This window comes from Apus apus, chromosome 26, assembly GCF_020740795.1.
Source record: "Apus apus isolate bApuApu2 chromosome 26, bApuApu2.pri.cur, whole genome shotgun sequence".
Classification (NCBI taxonomy): domain Eukaryota; kingdom Metazoa; phylum Chordata; class Aves; order Apodiformes; family Apodidae; genus Apus; species Apus apus.
Window position 1 is genome coordinate 3606735 of NC_067307.1, and position 27608 is coordinate 3634342.

The 27608-nt window shown below is 57.2% G+C and overlaps 1 protein-coding gene across 4 annotated transcripts; it reads left to right on the forward strand.

The window, feature by feature from the left end:
• The first annotated feature begins 713 nt into the window (after positions 1 to 713).
• TACC1 (transforming acidic coiled-coil containing protein 1) lies at positions 714 to 27239 on the forward strand. Of its 4 annotated transcripts, none has more exons than XM_051640838.1 (14): positions 714 to 786; positions 8248 to 8363; positions 13458 to 14508; positions 15990 to 16025; positions 17393 to 17453; positions 17673 to 17871; positions 19201 to 19256; positions 20841 to 20975; positions 21107 to 21183; positions 21319 to 21362; positions 21459 to 21619; positions 22095 to 22201; positions 22789 to 22909; positions 23525 to 27239. In XM_051640838.1, the coding sequence occupies exons 1-14, from the start codon at positions 734 to 736 to the stop codon at positions 23591 to 23593; spliced, it is 2286 nt and encodes a 761-aa protein (XP_051496798.1). In that variant the 5' UTR covers positions 714 to 733; the 3' UTR covers positions 23594 to 27239. The 4 variants fall into 4 exon arrangements, with proteins under 4 accessions (XP_051496798.1, XP_051496796.1, XP_051496797.1 ...); XM_051640836.1 differs by lacking the exon at positions 714 to 786 and adding an exon at positions 7522 to 7687; XM_051640837.1 differs by lacking the exons at positions 714 to 786; positions 15990 to 16025 and adding an exon at positions 7522 to 7687.
• Positions 27240 to 27608: the final 369 nt, after the last annotated feature.

Below are 27608 nucleotides of genomic sequence, written 5' to 3' on the forward strand. Positions count from 1 at the left end.
CCCTGGTCTCAGGACTAACTAAAATTTGCATCCTTAAAATCTGCAGAATGTCAAATTCTCTGGGTGAAAGAAGGGGGGAAATAGGGTAAGTCCAACAGAGCTGGATGTGCATAGGATGCTGGTTCCTTGACACCATGCTGAGCTCTGACCAGTTATTAATAACCTGGCAGCAAAGTGACATCCCAGCAGCTCCCTCCCTTCGGTGGGACACTGCTCCAGTGTCCTCAAGGCCAGAGCCACAGGCCTCAGCATTGCACCTTGTGAACTGGGGAGTGTAACTGGGGGCCTGGTAAATAGCTGGTCAGATGCAACGGTGATGGGTGATGGGCAGCTGGCATAACCCAGGGGAGTGTTGGTAGCCCTGAGGTCACGGCTGGGTTTTGTCAGCCCAGGGTGGGTCATAAAAGAGGTGTGTGGGGTGGGACCACAAAACAAGTAAAGCAAAGTGTCTGTAGGGTTCAGCTGTGGCAGCTGCTATTCGAACCTCAGGGGCACTGGGAGGGGGTCCCTGCCCCGTTGTCAGGGGGTCCCAGCCCCACGCGGGTGTCCCAGCCCGGGGGTCTGCAGCCGCCCCCCTCGGGGGGGGCGGTGGGTGCCCGGTGCGACCATCCCCGACCAGCCCGGCCCATGGCGGAGGGAAGCAGCTGCCCGGGGCCGGGCCGGGCCGCCCACCCTCCGCGGAGGCGGGGACGGGGCCGGGGCCGGAGCGGCGGCAGCGGGGACCGGCCCGGACATGGGGGGAACCCAGAGCCAGAAATCGCGGGAGCCCGTGACCTCGCAGCGCCGGTGAGTGCTGGCAGGGGGTCCCGCATGGCCGGGGAGGGGGGTCCCGCAGCCCGGAGGGGTCCCGGTCCGCCCCGGGCTCTGGGTCCGCCCCGCAGCTCCCGGCGCCGGCTCCTTCCCAAGGTGCGGGGCTGGGCCGGGGCTCGTAGCGGTGGGGGAGGAAAAGTCGGAACATTAAGTGGTTAAACTGGGGTGGGGGGGAAATGTTCTGCTCCGTTCCTCCTTCAGCCGCCTCAACTTCGCAGCCCCTGTCCCCACACACCGTCCCCGACTCCCAGCTCAGCCCCGCTGGGGTTAAGCGTGGAGGGAGGTCGGGGCAGCTTTAACTCGCGTTTTACACCATGAATCCGGGGGTGAGGACCCGGCAGTGCGATTCTCTGTGGTGCTGTTACAGAACAGGTGTGGAGGTGGGCTCGGGGGCTGGCAGGGGGTGGAGGGGCTGGTGAGAGCCAGAGGCAGGGCTGGGGGAGCTGCTCTTCACCGACTGGGAGCAACAGGGAAACTGGAGGCACCTTATCTGAAAATCAATCCAAACAGTCCCTGGAACATGGAAGTGTTTGTTTTCCTTGTGAGCTGCCCTGCGATGCAGAGAGAGGCATTCCAGGGAGTTTAGCTCCTGGGTTTCTAGCCACCACTGGCCAGAGCCGGGCTGTGCTGTGGGGACACTGGCCAGGCCACTGAGAGCCCAGCTGAGCACTGTGTGTGTCCTGGAGCCTTTGCCAGGTTTGAGGGAGCAGGTGAGCCTGCAGCCAGGCTGCAGCTCTTCTACAAACTTCCCTCCATCTGCAAACACTGGCTTCTGACAGGGAAAGCAAGTGCTTCCTCCCCTTGTAACTGCTCAATCCTGCCTGTATTTCCCTGCAGCGTCTCCTAAATGTAAATCAGAGGCATTCCCAGGCAGAAAAGCCATCCCATTGTTCACTCTGTGCCTTGGAGCTGCTCCTCTCCATGTGGACTCTGCTGCTGCTTCTTCCTACCTGTTTGCCCCACCTTGAGCAAACTTTGTTTTGTTGCCCTCCCACTCTTTATAATTTGCTCTGCTTCCCATTCCAGCTGCTGCCCTTACCCCCTTGGCTGCCCCCCAGGTTATGGGGCTGAGCTGCTTCCTGCATTTCCCAATATCACAAAGTCCTAATTAAAATCAGGGAGTCAAGGCTCAACAAATACTCAGCAAGAGCATTCCTGCCATGCAGCACTGGTATTTTTAGCAAATAGTGAAGGAGCTGATAGGGGAGTAAGGAAGCAGCAGCAAGATGAAGGCAGGTGCTTGTGCTCATAAACCATCAGTGTGAACATCAGGCTGGAACTCGTGGATATTGAGCATGTTTCTATTGAATTGCTTTGCATGAGTTTGCATCCACGTGAGCAGCATCAGTGAGATTGAGCTGTAGTTGCTGTTTTTAAAATGTAGGAATAGCAGTGCATTCATTTTCACACCAGTCCTTTTTAATGCAGTCACAAATGTTTGTGTGTATTAATTTGATGGCAGTATGGTGGGGGAAGACAGCTGGAGCCTGGGGGCTGGTTGGTGGTGTGTGTGGCTCATGTGTGACAGTTGTGTCCTTTATTTCTATTTTTATAAAGCTATTTTGATGGAATGTGTAGCGATGGGAACTGTCACATCCCTGGGCTGTGGAGGGGCCCAGGGGCAGCTGAGCTGCTCAGCACTGTCCCAGGCCAGGCATTGCTCTGCTGCTGTGGAGCACTGCCCCAGTGGGACAGCCAGGTCCCTGCTGCACCCTGGCAAGCAGATGGCAGTAGCAGGGCCCGAGGTCAGAGGAAATCACATTTTTTTGCCTTGAATTCCAGGGCATTCAGTACTGTGCTTCTCAGTCCCGTGATCTGTATCCAGACTCAGGCTCCACCAAGGTCAGGAGAAGCAAAAGGAACGTGGGAACTTTGCAGCCATGGGTTTGCCCTCCCACTGTCCTGCCTCCTCCCTTGGCAGAGGCCTTCCTGTGATGGTGGGAATGTACCCCAAGATGCCAGCGAGGACGTGGGGGTCACTCACGCACCAGTGCTGCGGGGAGGGGAAGATTGGGGTGAGCAGCTGCGAGGTAGAAGAGATCAGGGCAGGAAGGACTTGGGGTCTCTGCCTTGCACCTGCCTGGGATGATGCCAGAGGATCCTTCAGGCTGCTCCGAGGACATCGGCACAGGCCCCGGGTCCTGCTGCATCGCAGAGGGGTCGCCCCCCGCGGGTGCCCACCCACCTCCCGCATTCACACCGGGAGCCGGGCAGAGGCCGGGCTGAGCCCCCGCCGCCCCTGGATCCTGGGGGGAGATGAGAGCCCGAGGGAAGCCGCAGAGCTCCCGCCCTTCTCAGCCCTTGGAAATCCCATCCTGGAGTGCCCTCTAGTGAGAGCACCGCCCGCCCCCGGCCTTTTCCGCCTGCTCGCCGAGCTGCGGGACGCGGCTGTGCCCGCGGGATGCTCCGGGATGCTCCGGGATGCTGCCGCGCCTGGGTCTGACTGCGGCCCCGGGCAGGGGAGGACGCCGAGGCCGTCATCAGGGCTGCCGCTCTTCCCTTGGCCTTGGTTTTCTATTTGCCCTTTCCTAGAGCCCGGATCCCTTTCTGATTTGGGCTGTTGGGAAAAAGAGAGGTTAAGCCTCCCCTCGGGTGTGCTCTGCAGCCCCAGCAGGTGAGTTGCAGACAGGAATCACCAGTGGTAATCTTCTCAGTGTCACTGCAAAGGCCAGGAAACCTTTTCTGAAACCATCTCTGCCCAGCGTTTGCTGCACGTTGTCACTGGCACAAACAAGCTTTTGTGGGAATAGTTCTCTTAATTCCCAAAGTTGTTTTACAGTGCAGTGACAGTGAATGTGTTCCCTCTCTACTGACACAGGGGCCTGCTTTGATCTGAGGAAAACATGATCAATGGAATAGGGTGGCATAAAAGACAACAGCAGAAAAATGTTCCCATGAAACACCTCACACCTCCTTTTCTGGAGGAGATAAATGTGTGGATAAAGTGTTTACTACAAGCTCTTAAGGAGACTTACGTAGCAGTGAGATATGTATCCATGTTCTATCGGTGGAGGAGCTGAGTGGCAGGAGGGAAGAAGTAAAAATGAGAACCACAAAAGCTCTGTTTCTGAGGAAAGCTCAGCAGCCAGGAAAAGGTGTTCTCCTGCCTGATGAAAGGGCTGGGAAAGGGGGACTCCAGGTGCGTGCCTGGGGCACTGCAGCTGCAAATGTGACAGACGGGGCTGTGTGGGACCTGTTCTGCAGCATGTGCCTCCTGCACCCTCCTGGGGACTGAGGGGTGGTGACAGCCAAGGAATGGAGCACCCCGTGTGTCTGGGATTGGATGCCAGGCAGGGACACTGCTGCCAGCCTGTCAGGAGGTTCATCCCAGTGTAGCATAGAATCTTAGAATGGTGAAGGTTGGAAGGGACCTTAAAGATCCTCAGGTTGCAACCTCCCTGCTATGAGCAGGGACACTTGTGCAGCCTGGTCTGCATGAGGTCTCAAGGTGTTATAAAGTGTAACATAAGGGGACATCTGGCTAGAGGCAGAGCTGTTATCTGATATATTATTATTACTATATGAGTAATTAAATGTATAATAGTATAATATATTCTTAAGGATATAAGTGAATTCTTAATTATAATTAACACTATATTATAATATAGTGATCAGATGCAGCTGACTTCCTGCAAGGTGAGGCTCAGAAGTATGACCAAGGTTTTGCATCTTTTTGCAGCCACTGTGACACCAGGGCTCTTCCAGCTCCAAAGCCTTCGGGGCTCCATCTGTTTGCTCTGAAGTGCTGCTGTTTTCCCCCTTTCCCACAAAGCCAAAGCAGGACGTGAGCCATGGGTGCTCTTTAGGCCAGTGCTCTCATACATCGATGGGATGTACACCCTACACACCCTGCCTGTCCCTGAGCTGCTGTGTTTGTGCAGTGCTTGGCACAGCAAAGTCCTGGACCAGGGCAGGAGGTGGCAGCACTGTCAGGGAGGTGGCAGCAGGGCAGATGACAGCGTGTGCAGTCTGCAGCTCACCGTGTGGATGGAAACTGCTGGCAGGTCTTTTTTGAGCAGGTCAGCATCCTCTCTGCTCTGCAGAAATGTCTGCTGACTGTGCCAAGCAGTATTTGGCAGGCAGAGCCACCGGTGTGACTGACAAAGTCAGGTTATCTCCTTACTGTTTGATTTGCAGCCAGCGTTGCTGCCAAGCTGGGTTGAGTGCCAAGCTGGAAAACGCCCCTCGAGGCTTTTTCTTAATTGCTCATGGTAAAAAGCAAGTGGAAGCAGGCTCTGCTCTTGTGCTGCTCTGATATCTGCCTGCCCCGGGGCCCTGCAGGTCAGGAGCTTCGCAGCCCACGCTGGTGCTGGCACAGTTTATTCCTGCTGATCCCATCCTCTCCTTCCTCTGGTCAGGGGGTGGGAGTGGGGGGTGGTCCTTGCTGGGCGTACACCGTGTGTGCAGCTGGACACAATGTGCAGCTTCACAATGGAAGGATGCTGCTGATTTCCTCTGCTCGTGTGCCCCAGTTCCCTCATCCCACAAGCCGGGGGCTGTAGAAGCCAGTCTGTGCGTTGCTCTTTGCCCGGTGCAGCTCCCTCCCCTCTGCGGCGACAGTTCCCTCCCGCTGCTGCCACCCCCGGCGGCTGCTCCAGCATCCATCACGTTTCTGTGTCCTCCGAGTGGTCCGTGGCAGAGCCCGGCAGCGAGGCTGTCGCTCTGCCTGCTCCTCCGGGTCGGTGGGGATTCGCGCAGGCACTGCCAGGAGGTGGGGAGGGAGCAGAGTCAGGCTGCGGATGAATGTCTCCTTATGTAAAATCCATCTGCAGCATCAGCTCTGCGGCGCCAGAGGGTGGGAAGCAGCCTGCTCACTTCTGCTCGCAGCAGACGTGGGCGACAGGATGTTGAGGTTTTCTGTTTTTTTGCTTCAGCCGCTTGGTTTTTGGCTGAGTTTTGGTAAGTGTCACATAGTCCCCTCTTGCTCTGTGTCCTCTGCGTGGCAGCAGGAAGGTTTGCAAGGCTCCTTGTCCCTGGACCCTGGTGATGTGGAGGGAAACACTGTGCCCTGGCCAGGTGTGGACACCTGAGCTGCCCCTGCCCTGTGATGGGAACCAGCTGCACCTTTGCTCTGGCTGATATCTTTGGGAAAGTCTGGAAACATTAAGGAGTAAAAGATCTTCTTTGTCAGAGGCCAGACAGTAAAAGTGTGCAGCGATGACATGTATGTTTATTAAGGACACCAACAGATGGAGGCTTGGAAGAATGGATCCCTGCAGGGAGGTTATTTGAGATGCTCCTCAGTGAGGAATGAGCCCTTTGAAGCCTTTGATAGGGGCTGGTGTTGGAGGCAGCCAGACCAGATGGACAGGTCTGGTCTGAGCCAGAGGCCTCTCTGCCCATGGAAGGCATTCCTTGTCCTGGGATGATTTATGGGAAAGCATTGGGCTGTGGTCCTGGGCTGCCATGTGAGCACTTGGTGTGGTTGCTGTGGGCCAGCAGCACACCCTGGCAGTGGCTGGGCTGGTTGTGCAGCAGGGACAGTTGTCTGTCCTTTCCCAGGCCACCCATGGGACCTGCTGCCAGGAACAGGCTGAGCCAGCCTGGGGCTGTGGGGAAAAGCAGGGGGCTGTAGGGGTGCTGGGGGGGAGGGGGGGTGGGGCTGTGAGGCCTCTGACAGCAGCTGCCAGAGCCAGTGGTGCTGCTGCCTGTGACAGATCTGCTGCCCAAGCCCCGGACTTTCCTTGCAGCACTTGGGATGCTGGGTGGCATCGGAAACATCAGGCTCCTCTCTCTAGCAAGCACAAGGGAAATTCTGGATTTGGGAGTGGGAGCCCTTGTTAGGGGGAAGATTCCTGGGGGAGGGTGATCTGGCAGTGTTTATTTCTGCGGGGACTGCTGGCTGTTATTTTTAAACAACAATAGTTTAATAAATAAATAAATTAGCTCACACAGAAGGATATCACCGAGCTGTTGGAGTTGGTATTTCCTCGGAAAACAGTAGGGGCAGGTGTTTCCCTGCCTTCTGCCCGTGTCCCTCCGTGTCTGACTCTTCAGTCCTGGGCAGCACCCCCACTCTGGGCGGCCCCCCCCGGCCTGGGCAAAGCTTCCTGGGGGGGTCACTTGCCCCACAGGGCAGCTCCTGGTGAGCGTGGGGTGTTTGCTGGCACGTCCAGAGTGGAAGGAATCTGCTGTCCCGCTGGCTGGGTTACAGCACAGGTGCAGCCCACATAAATGGGGGATAAATCGGGGGATCTGGTTTCATAGCCCCCTGCCCGGAGGGGGGTTCTTTGGTGTGGGGGAAGGCAGGGCACAGAGCAGCCTCTCGGGGCCGTGATGGTGGGTCTGGGGGGTGACAGTGGGTCTGGGGGGGTGACAGTGGGCTCGGAGCTGGCGCCGCGCCGTAGCCCGCGTGGGGGATGCCTCGGCCCCGCATTTGGGCAGAAATAGGTGGCTTGGGGAGGGTACGTGGGAAGGAAGGAGAGCAAGGGAGGAGCGTGGCTGTCGGGAGGCGGGGGCTCGGAGCGCTGCCCCGCACTCCGCCCCGCATCCTCCCCCGTCCAGCGGACGGAGCGGGCGGGCGGCGGGTCCGGGGGGGGTCCCGTGGGCCGGTCCCTCCCTGCCGAAGGCGGCGGGGGCGGGCGCTTTCCCTGCCGCCGAGCAGCAGGGCCCGAGGGGAGGCCCCTGGGGCGGGCGGTGAAGCGGCGATGGGGGCGGCGCGGCCGCAGTGAGCCCGGTGGGGAGCGGCGGGAGCGGAGCGGGGCTCGGGGCTCGGCTCCGGCGGGCCGATGGCGTTCAGTGCCTGGCAGATCCTCTCGCCGGTGCAGTGGGCCCGATGGACATGGTCGGCGGTGCGGGGCGGTGGCAGCCCCGAGGGGGAGGACGGTGGGGCGGAGGAGGAGGACCCGCCGGGGGAGGGCACGGCCCTCGGCTTCAGGCAAGTGACCCGCATCCCCCTGCCCTGCCCCGGGTCCCCCCGTCCCACCCACGCGTGGCATGTGGGGCCGGCAGCGCCCGTCCCTCCTCGCCCCCTTCTGCCTCCGCTCTTGCCTGGCATCGGCTTGGCTGCCCGGGGAGGGGGCGGGGGGGCTGCGGCCGAGCTCTTTGGCTACCGGGGCTGCCCGGGAAGGTGCCGGCGTGCACAGGGAGGGAGCATCGCGGCTCGTTTCCCACGTTGCAGCCCCCGGAGCAGCGGGAGACGGTGCCGCGGCCTTGGAGATCCGCGGTGGATGCTCAGCCTGGGAAAGACCCGAGAGAAGCAGTCCCGGAGGCTGGGCCAAGATGAGGGCTGGGGGTGTGCGGAGGGGGGGATGCTCATGATGTGGTTTCACCTGCTCTCCCTTCTCCGTTTGCTGGCGTGTCCCGCCGGGCAGGAGCGAGCGGCGCCGCGGGATGCCCAGGGCTGGCCGGCCCGGCTGGCTGTGTGTGCAGCGTGGAGGATGTCAGAGCTAGCCCTGAAGGCGGTAATTCCTCACTCTTTTCCCCCCTACTCGGCAGCTCGGACTCCGAAGGTAATTTTGAGACCCCTGAAGCAGAAACGCCGACCCGCTCACCACTAAAGGAGCTCTGCGAGCCGCCGCCGGGACCGCCGGAGCCCGAGGCCAGGAGCCAAGGTAAAGAGCCACTGTGCACCTTCTGCTTTTCGGCTCTCTGCTCCGGATGCGGAAAGGCAGGGTGGGGTCAAGGAGGAGAAGTGGCTTATTTTGAATGATGCCTGCCACATTTTTTGTGGTCCATGGCCTGGATGGTTCAAATACCCCTGCTTGGGGCTGTGCGGTGTTCTCTGGCTTGAGTGAAGTGTTGATGTGATTTGATAGCTTTGGAGGGAAGGGGCCGCACAGCAGGCTCAGAAGAGACAATTTGCCCCCCTCCCCCAGCTCACACTTATGCAGTGCAAAATTGTCATTGTGCTGTTTTGCAACCAGTGGTCACAGCCTTCTGCTGTCCCTGGGCTGGGAGGGAGTGAGGGGCTGCAGGAGGCAGAGCTCTGCCCACCGGGTTTGGGGAGCTGCTGGTCCAGGGCTGCTGAGATGGCTGATGTGGGCTGACCAAGAAGAGCCAAGATTTCTGTGAATCGTTTAGTCAGAAGTGCCTTTTGCCACTTTCCCCATACACTGTGCAGGGCTCAGGGCTGCCTCCCATTCCTGCTGTGGGGAGTGGGATGCCAGCTGGTGGGAGCTCGTGTCCCCCATGTGCCACTTGCCCTCGGCCCTCACGTGGGAGATGATGTGGTGCTGGGTTTCTGTCCTCTCCATGGCTGGTCAGTGGTGGAGGTTTCATGGCACAGGTCTCTTTCCCCTGGGGTTAGCAGCCATGGGTCTTTGCTCTGTAGCTGCTGTTAAAAATGCAAAAGCTTGATGCTGCCAAACTCCATTTCTAGAGAAATTGTGAGGGATCTGCTGAAAACACAGGAGGTTGCTTTGCCAGCAGCATCCTGTGCTGTAGCTGGTTTGTCCTTGCATCTCACGTGGCTGTTGCTTCTCTGAGCACAGCTCCCCATTAACCCTTGGCCTTTTGTGCACAACCTCCCCCCCACTGTCGTACTCTTCTCTCCAGGGGTGATCATGGTTGGTCCCTGTGGATGAGCTTGCTGTTTGTCTGTTTTCATGCTGCTGAGAGGAGGCTTTGAAGGTCTGAAACCTCTGCAATAACTCCTGACGTTATCAGGTCTGGGGCAGGGAGGAGACTTGCCCTTTCCTCTGCTCTTTCAGCAGAGCAGGGTGACTGGGCAATGTCTGGACATCTTTGAGCCCCAGAGGTTTCAGGGAGCAGAGCATGGGGCAGTGCATGGGGGGCTGGAAGTCCTGGACAGGCCATCCTGAGCACCTCTGCCCTGGCTGGCTGCTGCAGGGCCCTGCTGTGGGACTTGCAGCATCCTGCTGCTCTTGAATGTGGACAGCAAGGGGCTGGCAGCTCACTGCTCCGCTGGCTGCAGAGCTCGAACCAGACCCTGGGTCCTGCCTGTGCAGGAGCCCAAGTGCTGCATGACCTTGGCAGTGGCAGGGTGCTGTGTCTCTCCTATCTCCTGTGATGTTGTTTCACTGTTGGGATGGACCTGGGTGCCCATCCACCCACGTGGAAAACACTGGTTTGTTTGCCTTGATGGAGAGAGCGCCTGGTTCATGCTTCCAATAATCGCAGCTCTTGGAATAATCCTTCCCTTTTAAGAGGGATGATAGAGGCACCTCTGTTTGGGGGGATACTGTCTGGGGAGGAGGTGAGGGGAGAGAAAGTCTTTCCGAGCACATATGAGAATCTTTTCTGCCAAGGCTTCTGCCTTCCCTCAGACTCCCGCGAGTCACCATCACCAAACTGTGGATGTGCCCCTGCTTCCTGATGAGCCCTTCCTGGAGCCAGCCCAGCCCAGCAGCAAGGGAACCAGCTGCTCCTGGCCCCCCACGCACAAAGGTCACAGTGTTGTGGGGATGAGGGAGTGATCTCTGGAAAAGGCTGTTTTTCCGCACTGGCTGGTGGAGAGCAGGATGCTGGAGACAGCAGGGCTGAACCTGCAGTGCCTCTGCTCCCAGCTCCATCCCTTCCTTGCCCGGGGCTCTGGCTGCATCCCTTCTATGTCTCTGAAATGGTGGAGCAGGGATTACCCGGGTGCAGTTGTGAGTTTGTGGTGTGCAGGAGGACCGTTCAGTCACTGTCCTTTAGGTGATCTACACGTTCAGCCCTCATCTCCCCCGTGCTGCTCTGCAGCAGCCTGTGCCCTTTCTCCTGCTGCAGCTCAGTCTCAAACGCCGTGCCGGGGAGGAAGGAGCTCCGATGTAATGGCTGCGTGTCAGGGCTGGAGCTGCCGAGCTGCCGTCTGCGGGGAGAGCTGCTGCCCGGGGGTGGCTGAGGAAAAGCTGCTGCCCGTGCTGGTGTGCAGGGGGACCAGCGCCGGGAGGGCACACGGGGGGACTGGCAGGAACAGACCCCTGTCTGTCTCACAGCTGCAGTCTCACTCTTCCTTGGGAATAAATAGGGTCAGGAAACCGGTAAGACTGATGTGACTGCGGGGCTGGATGCATCAAATCCTGTTCTCAGGGACAGAAATTCAGCTGGTCCGGTTGCCCCAGAGAGGGGGCTGGGGCTGGGGCTTTATGCCCATTCAGGATCACTCTGACAGTTTTTGGATGGTGGAGGCTGCGATTCTGTTCTTTTCTGGCTAAAATAATCTCCAGTCATCTGCCAGGAGGAGATGTTCTGTGCAAGGAAATGAGCAGGAGCAACAAATCTGGAACCATCAGTGATGGGAGCAGAGTCATCAGCTTTTGCTGCTGTTGCCCTGATGCAGGGCACGTGTTTTCCGGCGTTTGCCGGGATGCTAATTCTTAACAGAATAGATTTAAAAATAGATCAACGACTGTTAAACAGAAGCGGAAAGCCGAAAGAGGAAAGAAGTCGTTAGCTACGTAAGCCTGAGCGGAACGTGCGGCCAGATATCCTGTGCTCAGCCCGCGTGTGCCAGGGGGAGGGAAGGGCGAGCTGCCTGACTCAAGCTGCGCTCAAAGCTGAGCCCAGGCGAGGGCTGCAGACAGTGGCGGGTTGTTCTCCCGGGCGTTTGGCATTCAGGGCCGTGCCGAGGATCCTTGCTGCCCCGCCTGGTTGCTGTGTGTGGGATGAGGAGGGCGCGGAGCCTTTGCATCGCGGCGCTGCCGCCGCCGCTGCTGCTGCTGCTGCTGCCAAGTTTCAGTGATTCATCCCGGGGAGCGAGGGGTGGCACGCAGGAAGGCTGCTTGGGTAGTCGCTGTTTGTGTTTCACTTCAGGCTCAGGAGGACCAGTACAAGGACTGTAATGCACACGCACCAAGTGCTGCTCCTGCTGTGCAATACAATCTGTGCCATTTCCTTTGGCGAGTATAAAATCTCCACTCTCCCTCTGCACTGTCCCTTCTGTGTCCAGCAGCTGGACCAGGGGCCCGTTTGCACCCCATGCACCGCTGGTACAGCTGCAGTTGTCAGGGATCCTGCCTGCAACTGGGTTTGTGTTTGGGGCTGGTCCTGGGGTCACTGAGCATGCCTTGCTGCTGGCAGGTCCATATTCATGCTGGGACATGGATGAAGTTCTTGTGGGAAGCTCCTTGAGCAGTCCTTCACCCACCCCTCCTCTCTTCCAGTATATTCCAGTTCCTCAGCATCTCAGACTGGCTGAGCAGGCAGGCTGTGCTGGAGGCTGGGTGTCTGAGTGGAGGAGCTGGGCTGTCTCAGGTGCAGAAAACAAGTGAATCACAAAACTGGAAGACCTGGGCAGGCAGTTCTCATTTTTGTGAAGAAGTGGCTGTTGTGAGCAGTGGTCACACACACCATCCCTCCTCTCCCCGCCCTGCAGACATCCACAGCAAGGAGCAGTGGTTTGCATGCCGACTGCTTGTTATTCCAGAAGTAATTACTCGTTGCTTGGGTTAGAAACCAGGATGGGCTCATGTCTGTGAGAACGGTGGCTGCAAAACCTTCCGGTGGGAATGTAAAATGCATTTAAAAGGTGCCTCTTGCCCTGACTTTGAAGTCTGCTCTTCTATTCAGGGCTGTCTCGGTGAGGTTTAAAACATCAGAGCAACACAGCAAGAGTAATAAACTTTTCTTTGGGGTCTGGTAGGGAGGTTTTCCTGGTTCCTAATGATGGGAGGGCTTGGCAGGCGCTGCCTCAGAGTGTTTTCTGGCTGCACTCCAAGTACGTTTCCACTGGATTTGTGTTTACTGATGCTTTTCTGGGGCAGCAAGACAGTGTCTATTTGGAGGGAGCTTTTCTGCAGTCCGAGGGAGCTTTTTTTTGCAGTCTCAGGGAGCACACAGCCCCTCATGATTCATTTCCATGGCTTTTTAGCATCCTTGAGATCAATTATGTCAACCGCGAGCCATCAGCTGAGTCAGGGCTGCTGGCTCTGTGTCCTGGATTAGCCCAGGGACCAGATATTTGCCTGATTCACTTTTCTTCTGCCAGCCTGTGACCCGCTCGGTCACCAGCAAACATGAGCTGGTTCCAAACATCCCATGACAGAAACAGCCTTTTCCAGGGAGATGTGCTCAGGGCTGCTGGGGTGTGCAGGACCAGTTTGGTCCCTGGGTGAGCACTGGTTTTGTGCTGCCCTTGGAGGACCTGGATGGGTCCCAGGAAGGTGCCAGCGAGAGCTGCGGGTCCTGTGCACTTTCTGATGGTGCTGAGCACTTCAACATCCCATCCTGCTGTATCCTGTGTGGTCATCCCTGGTTGGAATGTAGGAGAAGAGGTGCAGAGGAGCTGGGTGCAGGTGACACCAGGTGTTTTCCTCTGGTGCCTTTGCCTGCCTGTGTTGAGGTCCTGGTTCTGGGCACTCAGGAGCTTCCCCACCCCCTGACAGCAAAGCAAAGATTAAACAGTAAAAGGATTTAGGGGAAGGGATTGGAGTAATAGTGATTAAGTCATGGATCAGGATTTGTGATTAAGAAACTGACCGCAGTGTGGGGAGCCTGGTACAAATGCACAGGCAGGGGTGCAGGCAGCATGTGGCAGTGGGTGGGATGGGCCCTGCAGTGCTAAGCAGAGCTGCTCCCCACTCCCAGCACCCTCCTGTGGGGCTCTGCCGTGCCCCTTCCCTCCTGCCCCATTGCCAGCCCTACGCAGATGTTTTCTCTCCTTGGCCTCCTCACATTTGTGCATCGCAGCCACAGTTTGTGAGCAAGAGCATCCCCCACGCTCCTGCGTCTGGAGGGGGTTTAACCAGCTCCTTTTGTCTTTTCAGAGCCAAGTGGCCATGCTGACCTGCTGGTAGGGGGAAGCTGCCAGGACAGCTCACCTGGGAAGCACCCCAAAGATGAAGCTCAACCGGAGAGCGGAGCCCCCAGAGCCAACTCTGATACTGAAGGGGAATCCAACCCTGAAGACTCATCCCTGAGGCAGCCCCGGGCTGTGCTGGGGAGCGGGGCTGGCACTGGCTGTGCCCCAGGGCCCCATGCAGGCAGAGCAGCCCAGGAGCAGGTCATGTCAAAAGAGGACCCAGTGGACACAGGCATGGGGCTAGCAGATCTGAGGGCTGATGTCCTGGTCCAGGAGTGCTCACCCAGCCAGGGCCAGCTCGGGAAAGGGAAACCACCTCTGCTGGGGAACAAAGCAGAAGAGAGCACAGAGGAGCCCCCGGTGCCCCAGGCATCCTACAGGTTCGATCCTGAGCAGTACGACGAGAGCATCAACCCCTTTGTGGCAGGAGGCTGCCGGCTGCAGAGCTCCCCCCTGCCATCCCCGCGCCGCCTCCCGCATCCCGGCAGCGGCCCCAGGGAGCTGGGGGGGGACCCGGCCCCCGAACCCAAAGGGCAGGTCCCAAAACCTGAGGTTGATCGTGTGGAGGGAGGGGAGAGCCCGGAGGCCAGAAGAGCAGCATCCAGGAAGGGCAGCAGGATCCCAGCCAGCAAGGTGACACCGAAGAGACACCGAGAGTCCCCCAAGAAACAGGCTGAGGATGGGGAGAGGGGTCCCACGGATCCACCACCTCCCCGGGGCTCCCCCCGGCTGGGCCCTGCACTCTGGGACAGCCCCGAGCTCAGCCCCTTGGGTGCCAACTCAGCGCTGCAGAACTCGCCGACTCTCCCCAAGGGCTCTTACCAGTTCGACCCCAATAACTTTGACTCCATGGATCCCTTTAAGCCCACCAAGACCCTCGGCAGCTCCGCCACTGGCTCCTGCCCCACTGCTGACAACAGCCTCAATGAAATCCTCGAGTCTCAGACGCTGGAGGTGCAGGACGACCTCGTGAAAGGCAAAGACTCCCCGAAGAAGCCCAAGTCCCGCCTGATAACGTGAGTTCATGGAGCGGGTGGCAGGGGGCTGGCAGCCCCTTCTGCTCGCCACGCGTGGGCAGAGCAGTGGAGGTGGTGATGGTGGTGATGGTGTTCCTGCCTCGTGCCTTCCGAGCCAGCCTGAAATACCCACGTGCACCTTGGGTTCTGCTGCCACCCCAGTTCCATCGCCTCGTGTTCTGACAGAGGGGCAGCTCCCCTGTCCCCACCACTCAGGAGCAGATGGGAGGACAGGAGAGGTGTCCTGGAGTGGTGCTGGTGTCCCAAGTCCCAGGCAGAGCAGGGAGGGCTGGATCGGGACCCGTTTGGCAGGATCACCCCTTTGGAAATCCCCTCGGGGCTCTGGCTCCAGGGCTTGAGGTGCAGGAGACTCCTGAAGTCAGAACAAAGCCATAAGGGAGGCAGGAGCCCCCAGGGCTGGTGGGTCTGCTGGAGCCTGGAGCTGGTTCATCAGCTGGGGTGTTTAGGAGCCAACGCTGAATTCTCTTTTTTGTAACAGGAAGAGAACAGAGGTTAAACAGAGGGATTGTTTGTTGCTTCTTCACATCTGCGCAGGCGGCAGGGAGCTGCTTGTCCCTTGCTGCACAATTTCAGTGCATATTTAGTCCCTGAACAGCACTATTTAAAATCCTCACGTGAACAGTGAGGTTTCACAGTGCCCCCTGGGAAGGCAGACAGTATTATCCCCCTCCTCTGGGAACAGGCTTAATGGCTAGACCTTGCTGGTCCCTCGGTGTCTCACAGGCTGTAGGGCAGGTGTCCTCCAGCCTGTCTCTGGGTAGTGCTGGCCCAGCCAGGCTCAGCTCCCCCTGCCCTCCCTCCACGGGGTCTCTGAGCAGGCAGAGGGGTTATTGCATGGGGGAATAATTGCCAAGCCGATTTTGGGTCCTTCCACTACAATTTATGATTGCACTTGACACATGTAATTGGAGGCCAGGGCAGGGGTGTGCAGGAAATCAGCTTAAGAGGGGAAATTTCAGCACCACAATTTGTGGCTGGCTTGACAGTAAAACCAGAAAAAAGTCATCACTCTGCTGATCAGCTCTCTGGTGGGAAAACCAGAGAGTGGATTTTTTACAGAGAGCAGATAAAACCTCCAGGCCAAAATAAGGGTATGTTGAATGTTTCTCTCTTGGAAATAGTTTGCAGAGTGTTGATACAAATGTTCTAGAGTCACCGTTCCCGTGTGTGACCGTGGGCGAGTGGGAGCTGTCCCAGGGGGGAAGCAGTGGGAGTTTTCAGGCTCCCTCTCCATCACCTGCTCTGGGCACTCTCCTCCCCCAGCAGCAGGATTTGTGGTTAAATCTCATCCTGCTGCTGTGGATAGCAAATGCAGAATCAGAGCATCCTTTATCTGTGTGTTCCTTCCAAAAAGACAGAGCTGTGCTTCTCCAGATGAGAGCTAATACCCAGGTCTTTTCACATGCTCTTCTTCTCTCCATCTGTCTGTCTCTCTCCCTGTCTGTGCTTTGGTGCATCAGGACTACTGAACAAGTGAAATTTCTCTGTTTTCTGTTGTAAGTACTCTCTTCTGTATTTCTTCCTTCTTTCCCTTTGCTGGTTTTTGTCCTCTCTCTCTGGGTGTGTGCCGGCCCCCCTCGTCTCCATGGCATGCAGGCTCTTTCTTGCCCCCATGACTCATGCTCTCTGCTGTCTGATTCGTGTCCTGCACCTCTTGGGCTGTGCCTGGGGCAGTTGAGCCTGGGCCAGTGCCCAGGGCAGGCTGGGGAGCAGAGCTGCAAGGAGCCCTGTGCTGAGCTTGCTCTGGCAGCGTGACAGCCTGCAAGGCCTTTTTTGGTGATGTTCAAGTGCTGGGAACCAGTGTGTCAGTTCACAACCTCTGCAATCCAGGTCCCTGCAGAGATGGGTAGATTTTAGCCCTGAAGAAGCAGGTATCCTTTACCCCCAACCATGCAGAACCCCTGGGGAGGAAACTGCTGCAGAGGGGTCAGCTGGAAAATATTAGCAGGGAATTGAGGTAGCTGGGGGCTATCTCCTCTGCCCCGGGATGTGGCAGTGCCAGGGTCACTTTGCCATCACAGCCAGCTCCAGACAGGGGTCTCTGTAGCTCTTTGGTGGCTGCCAGAGCAGAGTTGATCGTGGCTGTCCCCTGATCCCTGCTGTGCTCAAGGTGGGGCCATGGAGCTGGTCTGTGAGATCCTGGATGGGTTAGCAAGCGTGGCTGGGGTCAAGCAGCCTTTGTTTGCTGCCCTGCCACCTGGGTCTGCATGTTGGCCTGCAAAATAAATCGCCATGTGCTGTGCCACGCTGTGATGAGCCAAACCATCCACAAGGCCCTTCTCCTTGGGACAGTGTTTACCTCTGGCAGAGGGAGCTCTCAAGGCACAGTGGGTTGTCCTGGTGCTCTCCTGAAGCCGAGCAGAGCTCTAATGGGTCTGACTCACCTGGGAGACACGTGGATGCTGCAGAGATGTCCCAGGCAAACCTCCAGCTGCAGGGACAGGGCATGGGATGGCCTGGAAATGGTTCCTTCCTGCAGAAAATCAACGTGCACTCCGAGGTGGGGATGCCATCACACTGGATGAGGGTGCAGCAAGGGAAATCCTTCTTTGCCAGCTCCCAGGCAACCGCCTCTCTCGCCGTCAGCACCTCGGGGTCCTTTCTGTCACCCTTAACCTTCAACAGGAATAAACACCTCAAAGACAAACCCACTCGCTCCGTAGTCCTGTGTTTTGTTTGCTTGTTCCTTCTGTTTGGCAGCAGAACTTGCTCTGCCTCAGTATTTCACTGGTGAGCGGGTCTGCGGCGGGGGCGATGCTGGCGCTGGGGCTGCCCCCCCTTGCTTGGGCTGTCTGGCACATCCCCCCCCTCCCCACGCAGACCCCCAGCCCACCCCTCAGCTGCTGCTTCTCTCTCCCTGCAGGAGCGGCTGCAAGGTGAAGCCCTACGAGACGCAGCCCCTGGGCCTGGATGTTTGTGCTCAGGTAGGTGGGATCCGGCCCCGGGAGCTCCTGGATTTTGCTTGTTAATTGCTTCAGTCCCCAGCACCATGTGTTTCCTTCTGCCAAAATCTGCAAAGGAGCTGGTGGGGAGCAGCTTGTCAGAGGATGCTAAACCTCCTGTGCTTTCCATGGAACTGTCCAGGCAACCTGATCCCCATAGATTAGCTCAGTCCTGCTTAACCACATGCCTTGATCCTACAGGATGAGGGAGTGTTGATCTCAGAAATCCCAGATATTGCAAGTTGTGATGGACGTGCCACTGATGAGGAGAAGCTGGCCTCCACCACCTCTGTGCAGAAACCAGCCGGGCTAGAGAAGAGGAGTGAGCCAGAAGATGAGCTGGAGTACTTTGAATGCTCCAATGTTCCTGTGCCAGCAGCAAAGAGCAGCACAGAGGCAGGTAAGGAGCATCCCCACTGCCTCTGGGGATGCACCCAGCCCAGCTCTGCAGCCTCTGGCAATGAAGTGGGGCAGCCGGGGCAATGCCTTCACCACAGGTTATTTACACACAGGGTTAAACGCTGCCACAAGTTATAATGAAGCCTCCAGTTGCTTCTCTGCACTGTTTCCATTAGGGAAAAATCACAGTCCAGCACCAGAGCTGCCAGGACACAGTGTCCTGGCACAAGGGCTGTGGTTGACAGTGCAAGAACTCCACTAATGCTCGCAGTGGCATTTTGCTGTCAGTTTCCTATGTAATTAGCCTCTCTGACCGATCCATTAAAAAATAATTAAAGCCAGGCAACATGGCATTTAATCAATAGCAAAATTATAGGTGCAAGCAGGAGGGAGCACTGGGCGGGAGGTTTGCAGCTCTCCCCTCTGAGGGCTCCATGAATCATTTCTCCTGAATGCTGTGCAGAGCTGCAGGCTCTGGGGAGAGGAAAACAATCCTTTGTCTCTCAAGGGAGGAAAAATGTGATACTCAGTGGAGAGGCTGGAGGTTTAATTTATTGCTGCTCATCTTGGAGGGCCAGGCAGGGGTGCAGAGGCTTGGTGCTGGCTGCAGGGATGGTGCTGGGGGCTGTGACAAGCAGCCCCTGACCAGGACACAGGGATAAATGGGGGGAAACACTAGGAAATCTGCAGTTACCAGCCTTATGTTGCTGTCTTCCTTTCCTAGCTGGGCTCCAGCAATACATTTTTCCCTGCCCAGTTAACTCATGAATACCCAGTCGTGGCTGCAGTTGTTTGAGTGGGGCTCACAAATTCTCTGTGGGATGGCAGAGTGTCCCACACGCCGTGGGCAGGAGGAGATGGCTTTTATCTTTGCTCTGCTGCTGTTCAGAGCAGCAGGGGCCGTGAGGCAGCACCTTTGGAGGGCGCTGGACCCAGCTGGCATGGGCTGAGGCTTCTGCTGTTCGCAATCTCCCTTGCAGCCGGGCTTCACCCCCGGGATGCACCGGCCAGCAGAACGCAGAGCGACCTGCACGTCCTCATTCCTCCTTCCTGGCCCCCGGGAATGTGGCGCGGGGGGCAGATGCGGGGACACCGGCCCGGGGCTGAGCTGCCACCAGAGGGGAGTGTTGGTTCCCACTGCAGGGAGGGCAGGAGGGGAGACGGGCAGGGATGCAGGATGCATCCTTCCTTCAGGGGCAAGAGAAGCCTTTCGGGAGGGGGAAGCTCAGGGGGTGCAGAGACTCAAGACCCTCTGCATCCCAGAAATTCTGCATGTGCTGCCGGGTCCTTGATTCCAGGTAGCTAAAAGTGTGTGTTTCCTTGTCTTTAGGCTTTGAGAAGGAGATCTGCAAGCAGGTGGAAAAAGATGAGCCTGGCATCTTCCCTGTGAGTGCTTCTTGCTCCCTCCTCCCTCGCCCACAGGAGACTCAGGGTGGTTGTGCTGGACAGGCTGTGCTGGTGCTGGTGTGCTACCAAAACCTCTCTGAAATCAGTTTCTTTGGGAGCTGAAATTCTTGAAAAACCCATGCAGGGACTTGATAGAACTGGGGTGGTTTCCCGGCAGGCCAGGAGGAGCCTGGCAGAGGATGGGTCCCTCCTGGTGGGAGCTGTGGGTGGGGGCAGCTGCTGGGGATGGAGCAGGGCTGGTCAGCAGGGTTGTGGCTGTGGGACAGCAGCCAGAGCCAAGGTACAGCTGGATGTGGCTGAATGACAGTGAAAGGGCAGAGGAGATGATGGGGAAGGGACAAGCCACAGGACAGGGGTTGTGTCTCACGTGGAAGAGTCCGGGGCTGGCTCTGACGTCCGTCTGGTGCCAGTGCCTTCTATAAGGGCTCCTGAAATGCTGCTTTCAGGAAGGCAGCCCACAACAAAGATGATGGGATTAATGAAAACATCCCTGGCCCTGCAGCCACCAGTGACCCCGGCAGCCCAGTGGTGGCACATCTGCATTAGGGCATCCCCAATGTGCCCCAAGACCCCCCTGCTGCAGGGGCGACCCCCTGCCAGCTTAGTGCCCCTGGCCAAAGCTTCTCGAAGTGGCAAGCAGATGACAATGAGATTAGCAACATCAGCAAAATTAGCTTCTCTGAGACAGATTTAACTATGCTAAGCCCCACAAGGACACCAGGCAAAGTGAACCTTCAGTTTGATGCTGGGGGAGCATGGGCAGGCTCTGCTCCTGTGGATGAGCCAAGACCAGCCCAGAGCCTGGGGAGACTGCTGCCAAAACCACACAGGGCTGAACATCCTTGTCTGGACCCAAACCTGCACCTGGGGGTGGCTCCTGCCCCGTGGCCACTGCTCGCCCACTGCTGCAGGCAGCAGAGCTGCGGGGGCTCTGAAGGGCTCAGCTGTGCTGGGACCTGAGCAGGAGTCACAGCCTGGGAGGAGAGAGCAGTGCTTTTGTGCTCCGGTTTCCCAAACAGCCAAAGCAGCCTGTCTCCTCCTGAGCACTTCTCTATTTATGGCCTGGCAGCCGGTTCCCCAGGCAATGGGGCTGTCACTCCAGCTGGGGTGATAAAAGGAGGAGCAGGCAGTGCTGAAAGCCTGGGGTTTAAGGAATGTTCTTCTGGAGGCCTTTCAGGCTGTGTGACCCCCGAGGGGAGGGTGGGGCCCATCGTCCAGGCAGGACTTGGCTCTGGGTCTCAGGGCTGAGCTCTCCCCCAGTTTGGTCCCTGTGGCTGCAGCACTGGTGGAAAGGAGCAGGGTCTGGGGCCCGTGGTCCTATGGCCCATGGGTGCCCTACAGCACAGCCTCAGCTCCTTGTGAGGGAATGGGCAGAACACGCACTGAAATCCCCATGTGGGCTCTACCAGACCCTGACACCAGGCTCTGAGCACCGTGTGTGCGGGTTGGGAGGTTTGGTGTCTGAACAAAGGCACAAAACAGGAGAATACCCCAAACTGGGGAGGTGGGGTGAAAAAAAACCAAACACCTTACACAGCATCCTGGCTGGGTAATTCCCTCCAGGGAAATCCTGGGCTGTGCTCCACGGACAAGTCCCCTGTGGCCATCACTGGTGTGAGCAGGAGTGAGAGTCCCCTGGACAGCATCTGCCTCAGTGAATCCGAGAAGACGGCCGTGCTCACGCTCATCAGAGAGGAGGTGAGGGCTGGGACCCCGTCCCCCGCCCGGGGGGCACCCATCCCCCTGCTCCCCTGCACCTTGGGGATGTGGGGCAGCAACAGAGACCACCCAGAGCATGTCCTGAGGGTCCTGTGTCTGCTGCAACCTAGATAATCACAAAGGAGATTGAAGCAAACGAATGGAAGAAGAAATACGAAGAGAGCCGCCAGGAAGTGTTAGAGATGAGGTAAAAGCCTTCTCCTCCTGCTCAGGCTGCCTTTGTGGGCTGGGGAAGAACCCAGAGCAGTTTGCTGGCACACTGGTGTGTGTCTGCAAAAAAACTGCTGCCTCTCACCTGCTTGTTTTTCTTCCTTTCTTCTAGGAAAATCGTGGCTGAGTATGAGAAGACCATTGCCCAGATGATAGGTAAGGTGCTGTCACACCTGCCATGCAGGGCAGGGAGCAGGCTGCTGTGGCTGTCCCTGCTCAGTCAGTGTCCACACTCTTTATTCTCCATTGCAGAGGATGAGCAGAGGACAAACATGACATCTCAGAAGAATCTGCAGCAGCTCACAATGGAAAAGGACCAGGCTCTGGCAGACCTCAATTCAGTGGAGAGGTCCCTGTCGGATCTCTTCAGGAGATATGAAAACCTGAAGGGTGTCCTAGAAGGCTTTAAGAAGGTCCATACCTTTGTTTCCTCTTTCTCCCTGCAGCCCTGGTTCCTGGGTGCAGAGTTCCCATGCAGCACTGTCCCATCCCATGCTGTGCTACTTCTAACATCCCAGCCCTTGCTTGGAGGACACTTGCTTTGCTCTCTGATAAACCAGCCAAGAGTCTTCCAAATAACAGCAGAAGCCATTTTTGGGAGCCTGGCTCTCTGGCTCATCTCTGTATCCCTCTCCTGCTGAGCTGAAGCACCCAACCCTGGGCAAGGCTGCAGCCAAGGGCAGGGCGGGTGCCAGGGCAGTGTGTCCCCAGAAAGCCTGGCTCTGTCTCCACACTCTTTTCCAGGCTGTCGAGCTGGATAAGGGGCTCCAGCATCAGGGAGAAGCTGGGTCTATTTCTGTTACACACAGAACAGGATTTATTGTCCCATCAGAGCAACATCTCAGTCCCAATGCAGATGGATGTGCCTTTTTTTTTTTTCTTCCCTAGAACGAGGAAGCTCTGAAGAAGTGTGCTCAGGATTATTTAACCCGGGTCAAGCAGGAAGAGCAGCGCTATCAGGCCCTGAAGGTCCATGCAGAGGAAAAACTAGACAAGTAAGGTCATGCCCGAGATTGCTGTTTGTGCTGAGGAGCTTTTGGGTGCTCAAAGACCTTGTAGGGCAGTGTCTCCTTTTGGCATTCCTGGGGTTGGAAGGCAGGAGCTTATTGATGTGAAAAGCTGCCTTATACAAATGACATGAAATGGCTGTTAAGTGAGCCAGCACAAATCCCTGCGTGGATCCTCTGATCTCTGCTTAGGTTTTTTTTAATGGAAAAACTGAGGTTCACGGTCTGTTTACAGTCACTTACAAATTCCCACATTTCAGAGGGCTCATGTTTGTGGAGCATGGAGGGGTTGTGCAGCTCAGCTGATGAGCAGCAGCTCACCCATGTACTGCAGCCCTGAGTGAAGTGGGTGGGGAACTGGTTTAGCGTCACTTCAAGAAAGCAGAAACTCCCAAACGGGAGCTCAGAAGAGCTGAATTAATCCAGTTTTGTGCAGGTTTTCCACATGGGAAAACCACCCCTGATATATCCAGGCCAGCAGGAGCCGGGCTCAGCTGATGCTGTGCAATCTAGCAGTGCCATGATGCTCCTCCTGCCCCAGGACGTGACCCCCATCCCTTCTCTCCAAACCCCAGAGCCAACGAGGAGATCGCCCAGGTGCGCACGAAGGCGAAGGCGGAGAGCGCGGCGCTGCACGCGGGGCTGCGCAAGGAGCAGATGAAGGTGGAGTCCCTGGAGAGAGCCCTGCAGCAGAAGGTAACACACCCACCTCCCCTCTGCAACCCCTGGGCTGCCTGGAGCAGCCTGGCAGGACTGGACGTGTCCTGCAGACTGTCAGCCCCAAAAAGTGTTTTGTGGTTTTGATTTCTGGGGATTTCTTTGCTTGCAGTTTTTTTCCTTTGCTTGTGATCTTTTGTTGTTGTTGTTTTCGCTTGTGATTTATTTTGCTTGTGGTTTGTTTTGCTCATGGTTTATGTTGTTCAAAGGCATGGCTGTGTCCCTGTGCAAGGAAGGGGATGCAGCCCCTGCCCAGGCACAGGCCTGGCCCCGTGAGGTGTGGTGGCTGCCAGGGCAGGGCTGGCACATGTTCAGCTCTCTTGGAGCAGGGGCAAAGCTTGCTCCTGTGCCTGCTGGCAGAGACACAGGCTGAGCAGAGCATGGTGGGCTGGAGCTGGGTGTCTGTGCAGCACCAGGGGCTGTTGGGGACAAGGAGGGGTGAGCCCAGGGGTCTGTATGGCGCCTGGATGATGCTCAGAGGAGCTTTCATAGGGACAAGTGTAGGAGCAGGTGCCCCTTCCTGCGCTGGCGGGGTGGCAGATGGGCCGGGTGTTACCCCATCTGTGCCACCACGGGGTTCCTCTTTTCTTCCAGAACCAGGAGATTGAGGAGCTAACCAAGATCTGCGACGAGCTGATAGCGAAGCTGGGAAAGGCAGACTGAGCCCCCCGCCCAGCACGCTGCCCTTGGCTGCTTGTCCTCCTCACCTTGAGCACTTTGCCTCACCCCAACCCCCAGCCCACAGGCTCCTGTGTCCAGCTGTCTGCTCTGCTTGGCTACCAGACCCACAGCCTCCGTGCCCAGCCATCCCCAGCTGTCCCTGTCTCTGTTTCCCAAGGGTCTGGGTTGCCTCCAGTCAGGCTGGGGGTGTCAGCAGCAAGTGGCCACCACGCTGTCTGTCTGAGGTGACACCCCAGGCTCTGCCCCCTCAGCCAGGGTGGGTCTAGTCATGCCCCTACTCACTCTGTCACTCGATGTCGTTGTGTGCTCCATCACCCACGATGTGGGTGCTGCCAGGGTGGGAGCCCCTTGCTCGGGGACAGGGGACCTGGTATAGGGGTACATGGGTGAGGAGACAGCAAAGGGGCTCGGGGACCCCAGGCACCCACCACAGGGGGTTTGTGGCCACTGGCATGGATCCCCTGGCAGCAGCAGCCCCCCAGTAAATTTGTTTTGGGGGGCCGTGGTGTTGAAGGAGCTGCTCCTGGTCTCTGGTATGTGTGTGATCCATAGCACAGCCTGTCCTTGTCCCTGGCCATGCCAGCCTCAGAGGAAGGCAGCTGCATTCCTGCACTTTATTAGCATTCAGGAGCACTCGGCTCTCTGCTCACTTCTCCCTGCTGGGCACAGTCCTGCTGCACTTCTCGTTCCCCCAGGAGCATGGGTACAGCCACTGAACCTGGAGTAACTCCAGTCCTCTCAAAGGAGAGCCTGGCCAGGGGAGTGCAGGAGGCTCCTGCACCAGGAGGTGTTTGACAAACAGGAGAGCTCAGTTCTGGAGAGCTGGGATGTGTCCGTCTGTCCTGCCACAGCCTGGCACCCCCTGAGGCTTGTTCACCTGGGGTTTCTCGTCTGCTTCCAAATGCAGGAAGCCAAGGCCCTGGCTGCTGGCTCCCCACACCCTGGTGAAGTTAGTTCCCCACTTTGGGTGTGGCAGGAGGAAAGGAGGGAATCCTGAACCCCTCTGTGGCTCTGCTGACTTCAGGCTCCTCTCCAGAGCCAGGGCAGCAGGGGGGGAGCTCAGCGCTGCCCCAGCTCTTGTGCTGCTGTCAGAAATGCCCTCCCAGCTCTGAGTATTAAGAGAAGCAGACAAAAGCCAGCCTTTACAGGCAAAGGCAGATCCAGGCAGCAGTAAAATACACTTTGAAATCTGCCTGGATGCAGCCCAAAAATCTGACTTTCCATGCAGGCCGGCTGCCCGCGCCGTTCCAGAGGTGTTTACTGCTCTGGACATGCCAAGCTCCAGCAGAACTGCTGAGGTTGCCCTGGCACTGTGCTGGGAGCTGGGGGCTCTGGGGGATTCGAGGTGTTTCACTCGTGTGCAGGGCCCGTGGGTGCCCTCCTGGGAATGCTGTGGCACAGCCACCCGTGCCTGGGGAACCTCCCGTCGGTGGGATCGGGCAGTGGTTGCAGTGGTGGAGGATTCTTTGCTGTCATCTTGAATGGATAGTTGTAAAGCATCAAATAAGGGAAATATTTGCTGTGTGGACTGTTTCCTACCCAGCTATCTTAAGACTTTTGCAAACCTTTTTGCTGCTACCTTTTTGTAAAAGAAATGAGCTGTTTTCCTTCTATTTTCTAATTCCCTGTGTTGAGCATGCAGTGCAAACTTCTGTTTAAATCAGAGCCATACACTTGATATATATTTTGTTAGTTATATTATGTATAGAGAGAATTTATTACACACTTAAGCAGGCAAAGATGCTGGCAGCCTGCCCCAGCACACAGACTTCAGGCCTGTTCGCTGTCCTCCCAGTTATCCCAGTGAACTACTGGTAGCAGTGTGGTAGGGAAGGCTGATTCTGTTCAGAGCTGAGCTGTGCACCTCAGCTGCGTGCTGGGTAGTCGCCCCTTGGCACACCTGAAAGCAAACCCCTTTTTTTCCCCCCTTTCTCCCCACTCTTCCCCCACACACAGCCCTCTAACGGGCTGGTAGGAAAGCCTCTGTCAGAGGACCTACAAAGATGGTTTCTGTTTGGGGGGTGAAAATGCCAGCTCCAGCCCACTGGAGGGTCACTCCCCTGCACTTCACCAGCATGTGGGTTTCACAGACTTTAGCAGCTCTCTCCTCTCCTTGTGTCCTGCTCCAGACCAGCTTTCTTACCAGGATGTGCAGGACCCTTCCTAGGCTGCAATGAGCTGGGCTTTGGCAGGGTGGGGACAGCATGGAGTGACCCCAGGACAGTGCTGTGCCTTTGGTCTGCTTGAGGGTCTGTGCCAGTGGATTCAAACCGTGGAGACCCAGGATTTCCTGGGAGTTGGTTTTTTTTCTTTGCAGCTGTTTGGAGAAGGAAGGGAGCAGCACTGCACGAGCTCTCGGAGCTTGTAAGAAGTTGTCGTGGGGCTGGTTCCTGGTTTGGCACATGGGTTTGCTGTGGTGCTTGTTGGTCCTGGAGCTGGAGGCAGGTCCAGGAGGGATGGCAGGTCCCTGGTCTGTGCTGCTCACAGGGGGCACCCTGCCGTGCTGGCTTCACACCCCTGGAAGTGCCCCAGTCCCCTGTGCTATTGTTCACTGTCTGCTTTGCCTGATGGGGTGGAATTTGGTTTCTGTGTTTGCTGTGGCCAGCCCGAGGGGTCAGCTCTGAGGAGCAGAGCCCCAGGCTCCCTGGGAGCCTGACCCGAGGTATTTGGGGTGGGTCTCTCAGGGGTGTTCTGGCGTGGCAGATGGTGGCAGTTTTGGGGTCAGCACCGGCAGCGCTGACCCTGAGCCCCATCCTGTGTGCAGCACGAGGGCTGGAGCCATCCCTCCTGGCACAGCAGAGCTGCCTGCCCGGGCTGCTGGGGACAATCCAGGGAAAATCCTCTCCAGCAGCATCCCCTTCCCCTGCTCCCCACGTCTCCTGGTCCCACTCCCACTGTCACCCCAGTGCTGCTCATTCCCGTGCCTGTCAGCATGCACTTCTGGGCAAAGAAGATTCCTAAGGAATGATTTATTAACTATAATATGGTTATAGTGACATATCTATAAATATATATATAAAGGTTATAGTTCTATATCCTGGAGGGCGTGTTTGTAGCTGTAAATGGGCAGGACGTTGCACCCCATGTGCCCAGCCCTTGCTGCCTGGGCAGGGCGGGAGCACCGTGGCTCCCTCCCCGGTCCTGCGGTGACAGGGGTGTCCCCACACCGCCCCCACGGCCCGGCAGCGCAGCTCAGCCCCGCAGAGACCCGTGTGCGGGGAGCACGGCCCCGGCTGCCTGTGTTTTCCGTGCAGCAGCGTTTATGACACCTCCCGTGCTGGCAGGGGCGGGTTCCTGCCCGCCGGCCGCTCGCGTTGCTGTTCACCGGTGTGCATTGAGTTGCCAGCAGATCCCCCAAGTGCCAACGAGTGACCACCCTGATCGCTAATTGCTTGCCCCGTGCTCCCGCCCCCAGAGGCAGGGACTTTCTCTGCAGTGACTACTACCCCGATCGCTTTGTGCCACGTATGTAACTGCCACCACCATCAGTTTTATATGTACAATAATTTCCCTTTTATATGTCAGGTAATATTTGTAAGAGTTCTACTCACCCAAATGAGATTATTATAATGATTACTAATATATTTTTTTCCATGTTTCATTGCCCAAATAAAAATGGTGTTTATCACTCTTGAAAGCTTTCTTGGTTTTTGTGAGGTCTGTGGAGGGTTTTTGGAGAAGCTGGCTGTGTCTTCAGGAGGGGTCATGTTCTGCCATGTTTTTATTAATGTGGTTGATAATTGGTTTTGAATAAGCCTGGTTATCATCTGTTATTGAAATTAGTGTTCATAAGCTGAAATTCAGACCTGAGGTAATTTTGATGCTCCCACACGCTGCAGTGATGGACCCAGCAGGTTCCCCTGGATCTCAGCACAGCCACTGGTCAGCTCAGCTGGCAGATACTGGGCAATGGGGGGATATTGGGCAGTGGGGCTTGGCTTAATCCCCATGCTGACCCTGATGCCCTTCATGGGCTCAGGTAAATCCCTCCATATAG

Excerpts from the sequence above, each read along its gene's own strand:
- TACC1 (XM_051640836.1), top strand. The coding sequence starts at position 7,539 with ATGGCGTTCAGTGCCTGGCAGATCCTCTCGCCGGTGCAGTGGGCCCGA. Across the intron at positions 8,364-13,457 it reads GCCCGAGGCCAGGAGCCAAG|AGCCAAGTGGCCATGCTGAC; the intron begins GTAAAGAGCCAC and ends TTGTCTTTTCAG. Across the intron at positions 19,257-20,840 it reads ATGAGCCTGGCATCTTCCCT|GGAAATCCTGGGCTGTGCTC; the intron begins GTGAGTGCTTCT and ends AATTCCCTCCAG.